General features: G+C 40.4%; 1 protein-coding gene across 9 annotated transcripts in view; it reads left to right on the forward strand.

Annotated features, from left to right (window-relative positions):
* The window catches only part of LOC137265379 (endothelin-converting enzyme homolog), a 151,637-nt gene that overhangs the window by 83,914 nt on the left and 46,414 nt on the right, over positions 1 to 21,309 (forward strand). The window contains exon 1 of one of the 9 annotated variants that reach the window (XM_067800776.1): positions 16,947 to 17,267. The exons of 7 other annotated variants lie outside the window; for them this stretch is intronic. In XM_067800776.1, the coding sequence (XP_067656877.1) occupies positions 17,257 to 17,267 (11 nt within the window). In that variant the 5' untranslated portion in view covers positions 16,947 to 17,256. Of the gene's footprint in view, positions 1 to 16,946; positions 17,268 to 21,309 lie in introns of those variants that run through there. One more of the 9 variants, XM_067800775.1, reaches the window with a different exon arrangement.

The raw sequence follows: 21,309 nt of genomic DNA on the forward strand, positions 1-21,309 counted from the left end.
ATATTGTTGGACATAGTCTTTCCGGTGGTGACTTCACACGAACACGAACGAACTGTCATACGGTCTGTCTTTCTGCTTCATAATGTAATGCATCGTGTTTCATGTAGCTTAACATAGGATATCACATTCCTGTAATTAACTATGGGATTCTATATCGCGTTATATCAAGTTCTATACCGCCGCACAAATGCTTTCAGTTGACCTCACGTAATGTTTAATATGATGGAGGTTTCACATGGCTACACAAGTGTTTCATTTCGCCTTACAGATAGTTTCATATTGAAATCCATAGGCGCAAACCTGTCTCACGGTCCATTGTTTTCCATTCCGTCCAACCCATTCTGCGATGCTGAAGCCATAAATGAAACAAGTCTAGATTTCATCATCGTTCATCTCAACGGGGCTCTTTTTGAATTTAGAATGAGTTATGTGTATCTTTCAAAATTATATATATTCAGAAACTTGGCGTCAGTCTAGTCCAAAACCTCCAGCGTCAACTAGACAAACAATGTTCTGGTCTATTACTATTTCAGTGTTCTTCAGTATCATGGCCATCTTCACATATGGCTACACACGGACTAATTGTTCTGAAAAGTCGAGTGAATCATTTATCACAATTTGTATGCGCCGTTTTGTCATCCTCTACATGGTTCTGTGAAACTTCAATGCATTGTGCAGCTCTGGTCTGTCACCAGTTGAACACAATCAACGAACTCGTCACGACACGCTGCATTCGGTTAAACAAATTAAACTTTAACACCAATGTCTGTAGAGTGTCACACGAACAACCTTTCTCTCGCAGTCGTGTCTAGAGGGGGTTTAAATTTAATGTAGTAAACTGGTGACTCTTTGATTTTTATAGAAGTATTGACTGGCATATTACAGTAAGTTGGTTATAAAAAGGAACTCAGTTACGTTGTTCAGTTTATTTTTTCTTCTCAGCTACAGATGACGTCCCTTGGGCTGTGTCTGCGAGTATTTGACTATTTCCCTGCGTTAGTCAAATTAGAATGAAATGCTGGCATGATACTGCTTCTTTGTGTAATGTATATATCTCAATCTCCAGAGTCTTGGTCATTACAACCAGGCCTTCGGGATGGTGGATAGTATCGAAGACAGAGTATTAACGCAAAGACAGTCGTAAGTGTCATAAATTGACATTAACTCACGACTATCTTAGCGTTAAGAGAGCGTCGAACATCTAGGCTCAGGCCTACATGATAGTGGATGGTATCTAAGTCGGAGCGTCATATACTCGCTGTTACTGTTGCCATATCGTAGCATTGAATACAGGGGCGGTTGGCTAGCGTAGTAGTTAAAGCGTTCGCTCGTCACATCGAAAACTCCGGGTTCAGTTGCCCATTTGGGTACAATGTTTGAAGCCCATTTCTGGTATCCCCGCTGCGGCATTGCTGGAATATTGCTAAAGGCTTTTTAAAACTAAAATCGCTCGCTCGTTTCGTAAAATATATCTGATGTATTTGATTAATGAAATATGAGATTTACACATCATCAAATTCAGTTGATTTTTCATGATGATTCTGTCAGCAGCTATTTCATATGATTTTGGACACAGTTTTTTCTGTCACTGGTCAAGCAAAATGGGGGCGTACCTCGAGGTAGTCGACTTACACTTGATGTTACAAATCTTTTACTTCATCTGTTCGTAATTCAATGTTAACAATACTGCACAAAACTATTCACAGTTGTATCACATGTACCTCTGGTACCGAAAGGGAGGGCCCATTATCTGTTCAACATTGTCTGATGTTTATTTCTATCTAAGAGCAAGACTAATTATTCAGTAACCCGGATATATTTACCTGATCAATTGTTTCTATGTAATCAGTTTTCTTTAAACTCATTGTTTCCGTGAAACTGGTAATATTGAACCACTTTCCATCGTTCGATTTACATTTCCAAAGTTTGAGTACCAGATGCATTATAAATGTTGTCAATGACTTGAATCGAACGGATCATGGGGTGCTAGTAGGTCACTGTCTCTGCTGGTGTAACGACAAGCCCCTTTATAGTTCCTTCACTTAAAACCTGGTGTAACGACAAGCCCCTTTATAGTTCCTTCACTTAAAACCTGGTGTAACGACAAGCCTCTTTATAGTTCCTTCACCTAAAACCTGGTGTAACGACAAGCCCCTTTATAGTTCCTTCACTTAAAACCTGGTGTAACGACAAGCCCCTTTATAGTTCCTTCACTTAAAACCTGGTGTAACGACAAGCCTCTTTATAGTTCCTTCACTTAAAACCTGGTGTAACGACAAGCCTCTTTATAGTTCCTTCACTTAAAACCTGGTGTAACGACAAGCCTCTTTATAGTTCCTTCACTTAAAACCTGGTGTAACGACAAGCCCCTTTATAGTTCCTTCACTTAAAACCTGGTGTAACAACAAGCCTCTGTTTATAGTTCCTTCACTTAAAACCTGGTTAGAAGTAGAGTAAGTGTTTGCTTTTACGCCTCTTTTAGCAATATTCCAGCAATATCATAGCAGGAGCGACTTTGTACCCATGTGGGGAATCGAACCCGGGTCTGTGGCGTGACGAATGATCGTATCAACTACCGGGCCAGACCACAGCCCCAGTAAGAGGAGGACACAAGTGGGGTAATTAAATTTCACGATGACCCGTAAGTCTGAGGTTCGAATCTAAGATAAGTCCTCGATTCTGATCCTTGATCTGTCCAGACCTACCCTTTTGCGATTCACCAAGTGAAGCTGTAATGTTTTCGAGCAGCAGTGGGTGTTTCCCCCATGAAGAGCTGAGAACTTTTTTCTGACGTATTTATTGTCAACAATTAACCGCAAACATTCAGTCAACAAGAGGAACTGTTTTTCGTATTCCATCCGTTCTCTTCAAGATAGACCAATAAAATTGATACTCAGTGGTAACCTTTGGAAGTCGTTAGTGCAGTAATAACTTCACAAGTAACATTTCTGTGTGACCTGAACGATCTTTAAACTTTGACACGTACAGCAATAAACACCGATAAGTACTTATCCGGAGAAACGCTTCATCCCAGACGAGCTTCATACACGTGTCTTTGTTTACTTCCATCCTTACCGTTAGATTGTACAGATATAACTCGCGAGAAACTATCACGATTATGCGATGTGGTTGTTTTGTTCATTTTATCATTGTAATCTGTAACAGTGCCACTCGCTTATCTACTGGTGTGATATAGCTCAAACCATGCTCCAAGATTCCCTTTCTGTCTGCCATTCATTCTCTCCCAGACCTTCGTGCCAGTTCATGAGATGGTCAGAGGCAGGTAATAAGATAATGACAGACACAATATTTATTTAGTCTTCATTGCTAGACTGCAGACTATAGTGTGAATGTGTGGTCTGTCTGAGGGTGTGTGTTGGCACTTCATTGCCGTGATGGTCTGCACGTGTGGTTTATAAACACCATCGGTCCACTGTCTAGATCCGTTGTACCTTCTGCTCTTGCAGTCAGTATTCCAGTGTATTCACCTCGGAAACTTTGTGAAAGGGTCCTCGTTTCTCAGCGTTATTGTTGTGCAAATCAGCGAATGGAATGGGATGTATCATGTTTATATAAAATTCAATAATTCAGCAACAAAACGGGTGATGTATGAACTTGGACACTTGAACACTGAATTCTGTTTTGATCACATCCGGTCCGTGTTGGTAGAGGAAGTCGTGTCGCAATCTTATTAAAAGAATCTCTGGGTGTTATGGAGGTCGGGGGGACCACACATTCGTCAGACATGGGCATCTCAACAAATCACATCGATACAGGATTAATTACTCAATTGTCAGTCTCCGACGAAGAACTGATCGAGAGGTTTTGTCATTAATAAGCCCCGATTGGTCATTTGCTGGCCACGTCGACCGTATTGAATCACAGACAGACATGTCTAACTCATCAAACATTAGTCCAATATCTGAATTTCATAAACAATGAATGTATTAAAAATAAATGACACATTTCTTGCATTTAGGTTTATTAAGTCTATTATTCTAGGACAGGTGCAATACCAATGTTTATCAAACTGTTTTATTGATGTTGATATGAAGTCAGTGTTAACATATGAGCATGATGTAATGATAAACAGACATTATATAAATACGTATAATTATACGTAACAAGACCTAAAAACCATATCTGACTGTCCATTGGGACATACCATATTGATATTTTGGCACATTACAGTAATTGATGTTATACGTACTCGGACGGTTTAATATTACATTCCAATGTCTATCGCGACAAGCGTACTGTCATCAGGAACGTAACCCCCGAGGTACAATGTGGCATGTTTAATACGCCACTAGTTTAAGCTGACCTTCAACAAATCCACATCCCGCGGGGATACAGAGACTGATGACGTCTCCTGCAGCAGTGTAAACCATCTCTGTAACAGGGAGCCTTTCCTGCCCTCGGTAGAAATATGGGTTTATAATTCAGAGAGATAGATAGAGAAGATAATATCGAGAAGCAATACTGACGAGAGGGTAACAGCGGGATCCAACTAATCAGCCAAAGCTCAAGAACATTGTGCGGGCGGGCCAATACTCTCTTTGACTAAGTATTTGCCCTGGTTTATAGCATGCCCATGCATTCTGTGGTGAGCATCTGCTCCCTGCAGGGTCTACACACAAACCATGCCCTCGGTGCCACGAAACACCTGTTCTCATTCCGCGGTATGAAAACACTGAGATTCTCGTCTGACTCTTCCAGAACGCTTGAAAGGCATTCTAGGTTTGATCTGAAACCCACAATCCCCAGAGAGTAAAATTTGTAGAGGTTTTTCAGAGTGTGGAATTGTGCTGAATGAGTTATGGAATTGTGGAGTGTTTTAGGGGTTGGAATTTATGCTGAAAGACAAAAGAAACGGATCATATGCATTTATTATCGTTGAAATAAGATATGCTTTAACTGGATAAACAAACTGATTCTAAATGTGTATAAAAGAAACCTTAACCACGACGAATTGGGAAGTGTGATACCCTGAACATTTTTATAGTTAATGCGAATAACAATACCCAAACCTAGACATACTAGAAAAACAGAAAATTTAAGCTGCTCAGGTAGTAATAACAACATTTATAGTCGAGATCGCAGTATCACTCTTATGTGTGTGATAAACCACATCTTCGTGTTATTTTGCCGTCATTGTCTCTTAGTATGGTTGAAAATTTAGTAAAAGATGCGTCAAATCAGTGTCATTCTGTGATTTGGAAAATAATGTTCTAACCGAAGGAGAATTTGTAATCTAATTTTGATTTCACAATAAATGTATCTTTTAATCTACGATTGTGACAATGAATGTCCTTATAACATTGCCGTTTTATGTTGTAAAAAAAGTGGAGGCGGGATACCTAGTTCTTAAAGCGTTGGGTAAATATTGCTCGCCGAAGACCCGGGTTTGATTTCCCACATGGAAACAGTCCATTTCGTGAGCCCACCGCCGTGATATTGCTGGAATATTGCTAAAGCGGCGCAAAACTAAACTCATTCACTCACCTATAGATGTTCCACATACGTGCAGCCGTCATCGTCGCCCCTCCTTTTCAACACCATCTAAACTTAGGTATTATGGAGAGTATCGCTATTATTGAAAGGGACGTAAAACCCAACTCACTCACTCACTCAATATTACAAGAACTGAGTCTGTCACACTGACGTTACCGGCATACATTACGATACAGTAGCAGGTTCGACTAGTTTTTAAATGTTTTTAATATAAAAAACTTCACAGTTTTCCTTCATAGACGGAACATTGTGAAGGAAACATTACATTAATCAACTCATGACAGTTTTCGTTTCTGTAACAATGATTCCACAAACGCACTTAAGCTCCGCAAACGCGCACACACACACGCACACAGAATGTGATGAGAAATGTCACATGCAGTTCGAGTAATAAGGAACAGGTTGCCCATCCCAACAACTACTCTCCTAAAGCATCTTCACTAATATAACAGACTACCTGGGTCGTAAAACCAATTATCCGCGTGCCTTCATATGTACGTACCTAGTGAGAGCGTGGTCATCCTATTTACTTAGTGGTCTGACAAAGGTAACGTATAATTGCCTCATTGGGGCTGCTCATTTTACTCGGGAGCATGTGATAAGAAACATTGCACTGGGGTAGTTTATTTCCAGATTAAGTCTCTCTGTTCTCTAGAGGCCATCAGATATACTCCGCTGGGACTTCTGTTTGGACTTAACAAACTGCCATTACCGTTTGTGTCGGTTTCTTGTTGTCGTCATTCTGGCAGAGGCAAGATAATGTATATGGATGTCAACATGTATTTATACACTTGCTCCTTCATTAGGTGAACAAGACCCGTGAAGGTCCCGGGGTAGAATCGGCCTTCAGCAACCCATGCTGCCATGACAGGCGACTCTGCTTGTCGTTAGAGGCGACTAACGGGATCGGGTGGTCAGGCTCGCTGACTTGGTTGAAACGTGTCATCAGTTCCCAATTGTGCAGATCGATGTTCATGCTGTTGATCACTGGATTGTCTGGTCCAGACTCGATTATTTTACAGACCTCCGCCATATAGCTGGGATATTGCTGAGTGCGGCGTAAAACTAAACTCACTCACACTGGTGAATAACAAATATTCACAATTATCATGCACGTACATGGTGAACGTAAGTGGACATGTGAACACATGTCAACTCATGACTCATTCGGTGTGAGTTTAGTTTTACGTTGCACTCAGCATATCCCAGTTATATGGCGGAAGCATGTAAGTAATCGGGTCTGGACCCGACAACCCAGTGATCAACAGCATAAGCGTCGGTCTACACACCTGGGATACGGTGACATGTGAACCAATTCAGCGAGTCTCACCATCTGATCCCGTAGCCAGCTTATACAGCTATACATCTAACAAACAAACAACCATAGACAAAAAAAATAAATTAAACAATGCAGTGTTTTCGGGCGTAATATATGCGCCTATCCCATCATCCATATTAGGGACGATGGGTCAGCCTGATTGTTAAAGCTTTCACTCGTCACTTTGAGGACCCGGGTTCGATTCCCTACATGCGTACAATGTGTCAACCCATTTCTGGTGTCCCTCGCCGTCATATTGATGGAATGTTGCCAAAAGCGGCATTGAACTAAACCCACTCACTTACTCATCGCCGAAAAACACACGGACACTATTCGAAACGCTAATGACACACACAAATCGTGACAGATACGTAATACCATGACCGTTGTTCCGAAAGTTCGACTGATCGGTAGGAAAACAGAGGCAAGCGACAGTATGTGAATTTGACACAGACTCTGTGGAGACAAAGAACAGACAAACTTGCCGACCTTCAACAATGTTGTTCGCCCATGTCCTGTCTAATTATGGTAAGAGCTGTATGAAGGTCAGATCAGATAGTTTGTTTGTCTCATCAAAAAAGGGAAAACACATTAGCGTAGATCGTAACCCTTTATCGGCCATTAGTAATTATGATGACTCGCGCCGTTCGTACCCCTCGCTTGTCAGACATTACTCTTTGTGTTGACTCGATATATATCATCATCGATGTCTGCCCCTGCTCACTGTGTTGACTCGCGGCACACACTATCACCTTTGTAAAGCTTTACTCATTTCACTGACTTGTAGCATAATCCATGATCCTTTTCAGACATAAGCACTTCTATACCAGGTGCACTCGGTAATACGTTCAAACAAATAACGTAAGGCACCGCAAAGTACGATCCGCTTCGGGTTCGAATCTCGCTTTCGTCTTGAACAGTGGTTTGTCAGTACCAGCCCCACTTTTCGTGGATGTCACCAAGGTAATTAACTTTAAGATGTGCTGTACTTCGGATTTTTCACAAGCGCATCCCCAATGACGATACTTTCTTCACTAATTTCTCCCATACGATCTTGATGTATTTGGACTTCTCGACTCATATTCTGACTATTTAATGGCCATGTGTTTGTTTGTTTGTTTGTTTTACTCCTGTAAATAGTACAGTGTGTTTGTCTGTAATAGTACAGTTGAACAACGGCGGTCTACAAATAGCCGAGTCTCGATCAGACAATCCACTGAATGACCATACGATTCTATGACAGAGTATGTGTTTATGAATCACCCTCTAACAGTGATGATACCAGTGTTGACACCCGTCATAAACCTAAACAAATCGGGAACATGTTGCTACAAGTCAAAACAGGGAATTGCATCTGAAAGTTTTATATATCCTTCACTTTAATACATTTCTGTACATGTTTATTTCCATGGAAGCAATACAGGAAGCTTGAATCTTGTGTAGTCAGCCATAGCTATTCCTGGCGAAGGGTAGCCTAGTGGTTAAAGCGTTCGCTCGTAACGCCGAACACCTGGCATCGATTCCCCACATGGGTACAACGTGTGAAGTATATTTTGTGTCTCCCACTGTGACTTTTGTGGAATGTTACTAAAAGCTGCGTAAAACTGAACTCGCTCACTCATCCATAGTTATTCCACGTACGTGCAGGAGTTATCGTCACCCCTCAGGAGTCATTTCAACACCCGCTAAACTGAGGTATTGTGGGAGTGAGATTAAGAAAAACCATCACGTATGGTGAAGGTGTTAATTGATGGAGATGCTCCCACGTGTGATCGTGCCATCTTATGTTCGGTGTCAGCATAACTCACATACCATATACTGTTACGGAAGGAGTTCTGCAACCCTGTTTCGAGTAGGTCATTCCGTGGGGATAATCAGGAAACTTCGGGTAACTGATGCCACGAGGGCAGGAAGAATCATGGAACACCGCATTTACCATAGTCTTGTAGATAATACCCTATCCATGTACTACATCCACCATAATTATCTGTATACAACATGCATGGAATAACCATAGTACAATATAATGTGTACTCCGTGTGTAACCTATACTAGGGAGACAAGAGTAGACCACTGGAATGCATTTGTCAAAAACCGATTATCGTAGTTTTGAATCCAAGACGTACCACTCTTGGTTTTCCCGGAAATACTATACACGGGGCACTAAACTCATTCACTGTATGTATATTCGCCAGTATTCTGTTCACTGTATTCTTTGTTCTGTTAAATTGAAATGACCCGTGTGACAAAGTTGATTTTGTGTCATCATATTCTGAAGGTCTCGTGAAGATCCGGGAGAGAATGGGTCTTCAACAATCCAAGGCGACTAACGGGATGGGATGGTCAGATTACTTGACTTTGTTGACATCGTGATCGTCATCGTATCCCAACTGCTTAAATAAATGTTCAAGATGTTGATCTCTGGGTTGTCAGGTCCAGACTTGACAGCCGTCATATCTCTGGAATATTGAGTGAGGCGTTAAACACCAACACAAACAAATCTGATGGTCAGATAGCTCTTCATGCTTTCAATTACTGGCCTGCCCATGCAGACCTGTTCCTTTAACAGTTGACATCATATAGGTTCAAACTGGTTTTCTGTGGCATAAAACAACATTCACTGTCTCACTTCAGTGTAGAATTGTGTTCAGTTTGCAAAAATAGTCATTTTCTGAAGGAAAAGTGAATCCATGATTGTGTTTCCCGATGGTACAGTTAGATTAGGAAGATATAAAAAGTTGCAAGGAAGTTTATAAAAACTCTTTCAGTGCTTTTTAAGCAAGTAACAGCAGTTATTAAGCTGTCTAGAAGGATATTTACGAGTATTTGATGGGCCTGGTCTGCCAGCGATTTCTTCACCGCACAGCACGGCTACAACCGGCCACACCAGAGAAAGTACAACATGGCTTACAGACAGACCCACTAAAGGCAGGAGTGTAGGCAGTTATTGAACTCGGATGTTGATCTCTGGGGGCTCGAATTGGAACATTTCCACGTTCCTCTATCATTTTTTCAGATCTCACAATCCACTGAACAGTTTATAGGCTTCATAAACGTCTAGTTAATTGTCATTAGAAACAGTAGAACAAGCAGTATGTCACAATTATACTTTATTCATTTAGACATGATTTAGGTTTGAAAAACATTTTAGTTAATTGTAATAAATGCCAGTTGCGTTGTGTTCAGTGAAGATGGTGGCGACGGTGGTGGTGATGTCAACAATGATGGTAGGGGTGGTTCCAATAGCGATAGGGTTGATTATGGTGACTTTGACTACAAGGGGCTGATTTTCGTATTTGTGAAATGCAAGCATAATTCAGTTTGATCAAACTTGTTTTTTAACTTGCTTATTTGAGTATTTGAATCAGCTCCTGATTGACAAGAGTCAGAGACTATGTACGTGTGTAAAAAAGACCTCATATTAAGATATTATTTTTGACATGCCCATGTGTCTAGTGACAGTGGTGTTTAACTTTTAGTAACATTCCAGCGGGGAACTCCAGAAATGGGCTTGGGAATTGGGAATCGAACCCGTGTCATCAGCGTAATGAGCTGACGCTTTAACCACTAAACTACCTCACCGCGTAATATAATTCAGTAGTTGCGACAATCAAGTGTAACAACATTTCTTTCTATTGTGGACATCTAAACATTTGCCAATCTGATATGTCATTTTTAAGTGAAGTTGATGGTAAAGTGACAAAAGAACAAGTTCTTCTTTTCAAAGGTGTATACATTCTGTGATAGTCATGGATGGACCATTGATGATGCTGAAAATCATGTATCATTTATAATCATGAAAGTCATGAACCACTTATTATTATGAAAATCATGTATTATTTATAATCATGAAAGTTATGAAAGTCATGGACCACTTATTATTATGAAAATCATGTAATATTTATAATCATGAAAGTCATGGACCACTTATTATTATGAAAATCATGTACCATTTACAATCATGAAAACCATGGACCAATTATAATCATGAAAACGATTGATTACTATTAAATAATAGATCACTACAGATGATGAAAATGATCAATGCAAAGGACGATTGGGTGATCATAGTCGTTGCTGTGTTGTTACCATAGTTGTTACCAGAGACACTGTGACTAGACAGAATGTGTAGCTACGAGTATTACCTACAACGTTGAACAAGTGTCTTTACGTTAAACGAACCGGTGGAAGAAATAGAACAGCAACAAAATCTGATACTGCTGATTTTTCAGCTGATGACTCGTCTATCCATCCCCGAAGTCTAATTGTGTCAGAGTTGCTGGCTTTGTTTTTACTTAGTAGCGGTGAAGGCAAAATTAAACGAGTTAGTTGGGATTTATGTGTATTTAGAATTTGCTTTGCTGTTGTGTACCTGAAATCAAAGAAACGTTCGGTGTAATTACGTTCAATCCGTATTTTCTAGGTTCATCTTCAGTGTTGATATATGTTACAGTAAATATGTATAATCAGTAAATATGTATGTTAGAATATATTGCAATAACGACGACGGTGACAACGACGATGGTGCTGTTCTGCTGATAATGACAACAGTATTGATGACGGTGGTGGGATGCTACTGCTGCTGCCGTTGCTGCTGATAATAATGGTTGTGTGTCGGTAATAACGATAGTGATGATGGTAATACGTTGATGCTAGTATTGATGATGATGATGATGATGATGATGATGAAACCTGATGAAAACTGATGATAAATGCTTGACTTGAGGACCAAAGTTACATGCACACACGTTGATTGATCAGTTCACTTGTTCGCGTCTTTAAATTGTCACTTCTTGCATTAACATGGAAAACCCTTTACGCCTAAAGTACAGTGACAACAAAATGTGTAATTTGCTTTTTGCAACAATTTGTCTAAATCCAGTATATTTCTAGAAAAAACTAGCACTCAATCAAAGTTAGGAAAATATGGCGAGTCTTTTGTCGACGTTTCAAGCGCTGGTGATTGAACACCTGTTACGAGAAATCAATTCCATCATCACTTACGAAATCCCCCTGCTATGTACAAGCACACGTACCTGTCACACATCTGAGAGTGACAGCCTCCCAAATGTACAACTTGTTTCATACCGGGATGAAGGAAAACCATCCACATCAATCCGGTATTTGTTTTGATCAGCGCCTCTTCAGAAATCCCGGAATTCTTTGGATAAATTCCATGGCAATGATTAACAAGTAATTGTGTCGTTTTCACTGCTGATTTCTTTGGGAAAAGGGTAAGCTGACTTTTTATTTCAGTTCGCAAGTTCATGTCAATGGAAGCATCACAGTTGATGGAGTGCACGTTCACAGAGCATCGTGGTTTGTTTGAATTGACGTCTTCCGTGATGAACCCATAGATTTGAATGGCCGTGTCGTCTTGACTTCTCGATGGTTGCTTGGTCTTGAATTGAAGTCATTAGGCTTATTGACAGATTTAACGTATGTAAACGTACATAACAACTTCTAACTTTGAGATAACGTTGCTGTTACATTTATTATTTATTTTTCATTCGTTTTTAGCATGTGTGGTCATCATTTTTTGATTGGCACGGTAGAAGTGACAAGGTAATAACGGGTAATTGTATGGATGAGTGCGCCTTTATTTCCACTGATGCGCTTTTAGTGCAGATGCCAGTACGTTTATCTTGATGCGCTTCGTGCAACTTAATTATTCACGTGTGAGGGAAATCCTCCCTGCTACCTCCATAAACGGATTAGGATTAAGTAAATATAAAACTTTGACGCCAAAGAATATCCAATCCCCACATCACTGATTACATTGACGTACAAGCCACAATAGCGGAAATTGTGAACGGATGACTGAAAATCAGTAATGACACCCGGTGTTATTGAATAGGATAAACGTGTTTTGATGTGTGTGTAAACACCACATATTGATCCATGGCCATTTGTTATTGTGATCTGGAAGTAACTGTGATTCTGAATCAACTCTAGTTATATCGAATGGAGTATTGATAGGGTGTATAAAGGCAGTTGTAACTTCATACGTATTTCCGCTTTGTCTAAAGCTGCAGTTTGAATTAATCACGTGACTAGCGTACTTGGGGTAAAGCATACTTTTTTCCTATGTAGTAATGTATAGAACATAGCTTCGACACATCCGAAGTTGATATATAGAAAATGCTGTGTCTCCGCCATGATACCTTTAAAAGCTATTTTGTCATTCAACTTTATATAAAGCTATTCTGGCAGTGTCACAGTTTGACTTTTGAGAATCTTACCATGATCTTCCAGCTGACGAAGATTTTTCCACTAGGTTTTCACTAATTCTGCCTCTGAATATATAATTTTGATAGTAACAAATGAACCAGTTTTAATGGAAAAGGATCCTCGGGAAGATCAGAGATGAACCTGCGGAAATCTAGACTTGCTTCATTTAAGGCTTCAGCATTGCAACGAGAACCTATCAGTAGGACAATTGATGTGGTTCAGGGACTGTGAGACAGACTACACTAGGCTACCACACGTCACAGAAAGATCATATGTTCATGCGATATAAGGCTCCTCAAGTAAATCCAAGGGACCTATAATTTTAATGACTTTGTCATGGCCGTAGACCACTTAAACTAGCTTTAACATTCAACAGTATTCAATACATAACCTCGATAGCATCCAGGAGAAATGTATAGCACTTAGCGCCGTGACTGTGACGTATGTAGCGACCAGAGCTGGGATACGACATTATTGCTGAGTCAGTGTTTGTAAAGTTTACAGGTGACAGACCTTGACGTATGTTAAAATATTCTGCCGTTCGACATGAGCATCAAGAAAGTCAAGAGCATCACATTTTTAGATAATCAACAGTTCCAGATAATGAGTTATATTGGATAATCAACAATTCGGGATAATGAATCCAGGAATATCAACACATGAGTACATGTAGGGTTTGGTGTGGCGATAGTCCCGTGCACATTTGTATACTGCTTGTATCGATGTCTATATTTGACATGCTGACTTCCATAACTGTTGAGTCATCAGGCTCAGACACGTAGGGCAGCTACACATAACGGGACAATGGAAGCACGCCAGGGGGAGGAGGACTTGTTCAAGCACGTGCATGTAACCTTTTGTAGTCGTAAATGTTCAAAATGAGCGTACGGGGTGTTAACTCCAGTCTGCAGTGAATTGAATGTTCGTGAATTGAATGTTCGTGCTGTGAATTGAATGTCGAAATCTGACGTTCTACTTCACGCGTGGCCTACATGTCTGTATTGTTTTATAAGTAAATGTCGGGTATGTGTAGTTAGACATGGTGGTTCTGTTGTACCAGGCATGTTTGGTTTAAGCTGTATTGTAGACTCAAGGAACATAATTCGAACACAATGAAACGTTTGATCAAATGAATTGTCGGTGTCATGCTACATCGTCTTGGTCGTTCCAAGGTTATGGTGGAGTATTGTTATCTCTGTGGGTTAGTACTTGCATGTCGGTACAGCACCACAGTATTAACCCACCGTATAACAGGGATAGGCATAATTCGCGTCGTATGGCGAATTTGTTTTCTGTTATGTCAGTGTTTCATTAATTTAAAAGATGTATTTTGACAAACTAATGTTGTATTTATGTATGTTTATGTATAGAATAAATAACACTGGCCTTCAAGTTCATTTTCTGGCGTCGTATTTGATATTACAACATGACAGGGGTGACCTCATCGTTTAAGACTCGCTATGCAGAGCTGTTTCCAGATGCGTTTGGTCATTGGTTCCTAACTCCTGACTATATTTATATGTTTGTTATGATATGAATAATACACATCCTCGTGGACGTCATGTAAACACCCAGGAGCTGCCCCAGTTCGGGATTTACCGCCACGTTATGTTAATGTAACTTTATATAACTGTAAATACTGAAATACCCATTACAGTAGTGTTACACCATATTCCCTTGTTTCGTTACTCACTCCCTCATTCACTCACTCAAACTCTTTCGTTCACGTCTTCCTCAATCACTCTGTCACTCTTTCTCTCTCACACAAACTCTCGAGGCGGTGGGGTAGTCTTGTGGTTAAAGCGTTCGCTGCATGGTCACGCCGAAGACCCGGGTTCGAATCCCCACATGGGCTCATTGTGTGAAGCCAATTTCTGGTGTCTGGTGATGTTGCTGGGATATTACTAAAAGCGGCGTAAAAGAAAAAACTCTCTCTCTCACACACACACGCACACGCACACACACACGTAAAATTAAACACACACACTCACGTACTCGCACACACAGACACACGCAACTCTTTCACTTGCACTCAGTCGCCCACCTACTTACCCACCCTCTCCCTCACTGATATTAATATATGTGTAATCTAACAAATGCACTCGCGTGGATAACACACATCATGTAACAACGCAGCCTATGAGACATGCATGACAGCGAAGCCGCCAAAGAATGCCAAAGTCCGAGGGCGTGCGCCACCTGCAAGATATTAATCTACACATGTATGCATCAAATATAAAATATGTCCGATTTATTCGCAGTGGGAATTGACAGTCCATTGCCGAGATTGCTGGCAAAACATTCCGACTTACGAAGTCCATCACCTCGCGTCGCTCTGCCAGAACACCACGAGATCACTTCCTCCATTCATTAGCGTCAGTGCACACCGTCCGGTGTGACGCATCACATTTATACTTGATTAAAAAGCCAAGCAGTGTCGTGCATATTTCATAAGGTTTCGGAGAAAGCCCTGCTTCACATGTCCCATCTTGCCAGTCCGGGATTTATCATTTTGATCAGTGTGATGGCAGTATGGAGAAGAATATTGATTAATGGGGGATGTGTTACAGGCGGAGTCGAACTGAAACAAATTGCCGATCATCGACACGTGAATTGATAAGGCATTCGACACGTGAATAGATAAGACATGTATTCGCTTTACGTCGATGCGGTCGGCTGGCCGCGTACGTGTATATAAACTGCAAAATTGCAACTGCATGTTTTGTCGTAGTGTGTGTCTATACGCGCGTGTTTGGGATAAAATAAACGAGTAAAACAAAATGTTTAGCACGTGAAGGTTATTTCGTTATGGGGTAAAGGGCGGTGGGGTAGCCGAATGGCTGAATCGTCTGGTCGTCAAGCTGCAGACCCGGTTTGATTCCCCTCATGGGTTCAATGTGTGAAGCCCATTTCTGGTGTCCCCCACCGCGACATTGCTCAAATATTGCGAAACGCAGCGTTAAAGCACTCACTCACTCATTCACTCACGGGGGATATAGAGAATCTCACCGAGTGTCTTTTGAAATTAATTATATCACCTCGAGTTGATAAATTTACATGTATCTTCTGCTTGGCCCATGGCAGTATGGCGAACGCTTGTCACATATGACGTCACTAGTGAAAAGGTCAAGTGAGTTCCAGTGGAATATGTTTTATGTCCGAAGCTCAGATAACAGCAATTGTTTTCCCGATGAAAGCATAAGTAAACATATTTTTAATTACAAATTGGAAGACGTGTTTCTGATGACTTTATCTTTCACCCAGCAAATTATTGCAGTTTTCTAGTATTCTGCTTTAATATTTAATGCCACATCGGCGATACTTTACCAATATTGTGACGAGACCAATTTATATATTATGGATCAGTATATTTAGAACATAAAAACCCGTCTCGGCCATTAAAATACTATAATTTACCTACATTACATAAAACAAACCATATCTCAAAGTTGGTGTCTGCCAGACCTCTGACTAATACAGATTCTTCTCAAAGTAATCGAGTATTATATATACACATGTATACATAATAGTTTTTCAAATATACAAATGATATAATTAACAGTCCTTACTTTCTTCAAATTTACTATAAACTACATATTTTATGTAGAAGACAACTTAAAAAGACGTAACCTGCGCAATCACACGGTATTCTATTTCCGCAATGGTGCCAAAATTACGTTTCCTTAAAATAACCTCTCGCGTGTAACCCAATATCTCGAGTATCTCAGCTACAGACTGTTGCGACCAGTCAGTAGCTCTTTTTACCAATGTGTCAAAAAAAGTTCTCTCAGGCCCATCGAAACAAACCTAATACGCCGTCGAGCTCGACCCTGAAGTTTTTAATGTGCAGATATAGACAGACCGGGTTATCAGCTACCGCCAGAAGCTAGTCTTACCTGGGGTCAAACGGGGTCAGCGATCTCAAGTAGCTGGCTTTGGGCTCACCTGTGAGTCACCTGGATTAACTCGGTCCGTTTCAGGGAGATTGTAAACTTTCAACAAACTGTGTCAGCGTGAACTAATGTTGACCGGACCCATTGTGAATTACGTATACAGGATACAATTGTGGGGTACACGTTTCGCTTCTTTCCGCACCCGATCGTTGCAGTGGACAGGTATATCTGATGTAATTTGGGACAGTGTGTCGTGGACGAGGACTGTTGACACAAACTCGAAGGGATTACGAGGCGAGGATGTCGAAAAGGTTGGTAATGATGATTGGGATGTGTTATTCATGCTGATTGTTGTCAGATATGACATTGTTTTAGGATTGACTGTTCGCGGTTTTTGACCCAGCTGAGAAAACTTTAAAACAATATGGCGGAACAATTTGTCCAAAGTAAACAGTCTGCCATTTGTGCGTGTACACTCACGAACTGTTTGTTCAGTTTACAGAGGTCGATGGTGTGTGTGTGAAGGAGGGGGGTGGGGGTGGCGGGGAGTTGAGGGAGGTGGTAGAGGAGGTGTTTGGTCAGATGGGAGTGTTTTGATGTCGGAGACTGAAAAAAACGTAATCAGAACCCAACACAGACAACGTGTTTAAATATAACATCATATCATGTGTATATGTCAAATCATCCATAACGCTTCGTATCATTACTGCCGACGTCGTTGTGGTTGATGGTGGTTAAAGTGATGATGATGATGATGATGATGATGATCATCATCATCATCATCATCATCATTAATGATTTTCGTTGATCCATTCGCGTTATTTTCTCAGTTATATTGCATTTTACACGAACCGGATTCCGTTTCCGGGGATTGTCAAGCCTGGGTATTATTTTATACGTTATAAACTAATAATGACTCATGATAATAAGGATGTTGCAATGGTTGTTGAGGTAATCACAACTGTCAGGGAATGTTAACCATTGTCTAACCTGGTTATGGAACCAGCAGAGCCGAACGCCGTTTCCCCGAGCACAGTACAGGTACAACTCAGCGTTAAGTTTATTTCTATAAGACAAGGGATGCCTACCAGACACTTAATGACCCCGTGTTGGCATCCACGAGATAAACAGACTGTGGGCCTATCCTGTGACAGAGCGGGATGTGGACCAGGAGCGTCCCTGTACCAACAACAACAAAGTTTTTGCACGTATCACATTACTGTTGGCAACAAAGTATGCCCTCAATGTATAGTCAGATTGGGTATTGAGTGAGTGAGTTTAGTTTTATGCCGCACTTGGCAATATTCCAGCTATGTCTGGCGGTGATCTGTAAATAATCGAGCCTGAACCAGACAACCCGTGATGGATATATCAAGTGGAAGTAGCGGTAGATGTGTGGGTTAGATGGCTGTCTTTATGTGCTGGCAATTAGATGGGTTAAAATCCCGAATGGGACTTAACCAGCCAAACGTACTAGTATTTGTAGTTAACTGAGAAAGTATGTTCCTTAAGAGAACATATATTACAACTGACAAATTTCTAAATAGCATTGTGTATTCATAGGTATATTAAAAACAGAAAAGAATGTTTCATTTGATTGATTTGAGCAACATACGTTTGTTACAAGTGTTTTGTTTTGACGCAACATATATTAATAGTTTTTTTTTATATAACACAACATCGTTTGTTAACTGTATTAAAGCCCTGCTTACTAAGCGAGTATTGCCGGGAACGTATGGATGTATATAGGAATGTACATGCAGAGAGACAGACACATACATTTGTACACGACTCGCTGTTTAAATAATCTTACACCTTCTCACACTAACCACCTACAGGTGGCACAGTGTGTTTTGCGGGGGCAGAACTAGTAATACGTTTACTGGGTACAGTCGTCATTTAACACATAATGTTCGTGTCGTGACAACGCCATCTTAGCAATATATATGTTTACTGTCAAAGAAGAGTCACTGACTATCGGCAGTTAATCAGTTATTGCCTGTTAAAGCATGCGGTCCTGTGTAGAAATAGTTGGATCCCCGTCGGTGTGGAATTTAGGGGATCGAATCCCCGAGGTGGCGACACATGGTACGCGTAGAATTGTTATCTCTTGAAGGTATATAAAAAAGAAATTGGAATGGAAATAGTTTATCATTGTAATCCTATATGCCACCATTTCTAATCTTGACTTATATATGAATACAGTTATCCCTGCCATCCCAGGAAAAAAGTATCAATTTTACGGAAAACAAAATGTACACGTTTGAACTGTATTGATTTTGAAAAGGATCCCGTGATTGCTCATAACATGTTGCTGCTTTTGATGTCACGGCTTCAGCGGGATCAAATATAATGTTATGATGACGGCGGTATATTTCAGCAGCTGACTAATCTATTGTAACAGGTCGTAAATTACGTCTAGTTGGAGATGTGTAGGATCACGTGTCTGGTTACGATAAGTCCGCTACCTTTTCATATTTATTATCAACATAACGGAACTGATAATATATATTCGTGCAGAAATGATGATTATGTAACATTGAGGTTGTGTATGAATTTCTCAGTACAAGGTGCCTAATGTTATTAATTCCACATGGCAGACAGGTATTTAAAACGTTCGCTCGTCACACATAATGTCCGGGTTTGATTCCCCGTATTGATACACTTTCTGGAATTCCCTGACTTGTCTGGTTGTATCTAGGGAGTAATCATTACGCAAATACGGGTAGATATTTTTAAAGCTTGATCAGTTTGTAAACACGTCTTCATGAAAAGCGGTGCATATATGCATTATCTCATGTGAAACATAAACGACTCGTTGACATTGTTGGGTTCACAAATATACACGGCAGTGTTGGGCATTTTTACGATATGCCACTCCCCTTCTCGTTTGTTCCTTAAATACGTGTTTTTCTTATTATGTATAGTCAGAATTATAAGCCTTAGTGTCGCACCTTTATAACGCTGTTAACACACTGTATATAGCCACTGATTCAACAAGGCCATGGCGTTCAACAGAGCTACTGACAATTACAATATGGCGTTTAGTATCGACGTGAGGTGCCTGACGGAAATACACTCTGATCAGTAAACCTTAGATAAATGTCAGCCGAAGCGTAGATCTAGCTGAATACGAGCCTGTCATTAATAGCCAGTTGAAATATTTGCGATTCGCGATATGTGTCATTACATGCACCATTATCTATCCCTTACGCAATGACGAGAAGCTGGTGAAATCGACATTTGCACATTGCATTGCTGTCTCGGAATGTGTAAATGAACTTGTTTGACCTTCCACAAACATGCGTTATCAATTTCATAGTGACATGTGATAGGTGTACAGGGCTGTCGCTCAGAGGGCCGCACAGAAAAAATATATATGTACATATTCTATTGTATTATATGTTTATTTGCTTATTGTGTCATTCGGGGCGGTGAACATGTTTTTTCCCAGTATATAGCATCTACATGTAATTGTTTTTGCATGCTTGAATTTCGTCTGAATGGTGAGAGGTATATATCGCTTATATTAACAATCGTATTTCAGATATCAGATCTTTTGGAAATGAATAACAGTAATACTATGTGACAGTGTGACAGGAAGAATGACGTGACGTGACTATTCACGACGGTGTTCATGTGTTTTGAACTTCTCTTTGATCAGCTCCATTTTCTTCAAGTTAAGGAAACATAATAGTTAAAGCGAGATTAAAGTCCAAAGCCTCATGTCTATAGTAACGTCTAGACGTTGTCATTAGATTTCTTGTTGGTATCTATAGCTACCGCCTCAAATTAGTCAGGCTGATCGGCTTTTTGTACATTAAACTACGTCGTTATTTAGCAAACAGGGATTGGGAAAGAGAACTTTCACAATGGGCAATTTTCAGGATTATTAGCCATTTTCTGAATTTAGAATGGGCCACTGTCCTTGTATCAAAAGTAAACTTCCAAATTTTAATGACCCATTTCTTATTCCAATGTGCAAGATGGCCCATGGTCCCTGCCTTTCCCAATCCCTGAGCAAATGAGGAGAGCCTTGTTGACATGGGTAGGGTTTAATGTTTATAGTCAACTCTCCACTCAGTATTACGTACAGCTTTATAGCGGTAACCTGCAACAGTTGAATTGCAACTAGACAACATAGTGATCGATACTATGAACACCGATCGGAATATGATCGCTTACAAACCGGGTTATAATAAATCGACACCGAACTATGATTGTCGTTATTGCGAAATAAATAGATCAGCGAGTTACTCACTCCGTCACGTGGGCGGTTGTGTGACCTCGTAATCCGTTGATCGTTATTTGAATATCGACAGCTGACACGGATCGAGACTCGGGTTTGTACTG

Source organism: Haliotis asinina, chromosome 15 (genome assembly GCF_037392515.1).
Source record: "Haliotis asinina isolate JCU_RB_2024 chromosome 15, JCU_Hal_asi_v2, whole genome shotgun sequence".
In the NCBI taxonomy this organism is placed as follows: domain Eukaryota; kingdom Metazoa; phylum Mollusca; class Gastropoda; order Lepetellida; family Haliotidae; genus Haliotis; species Haliotis asinina.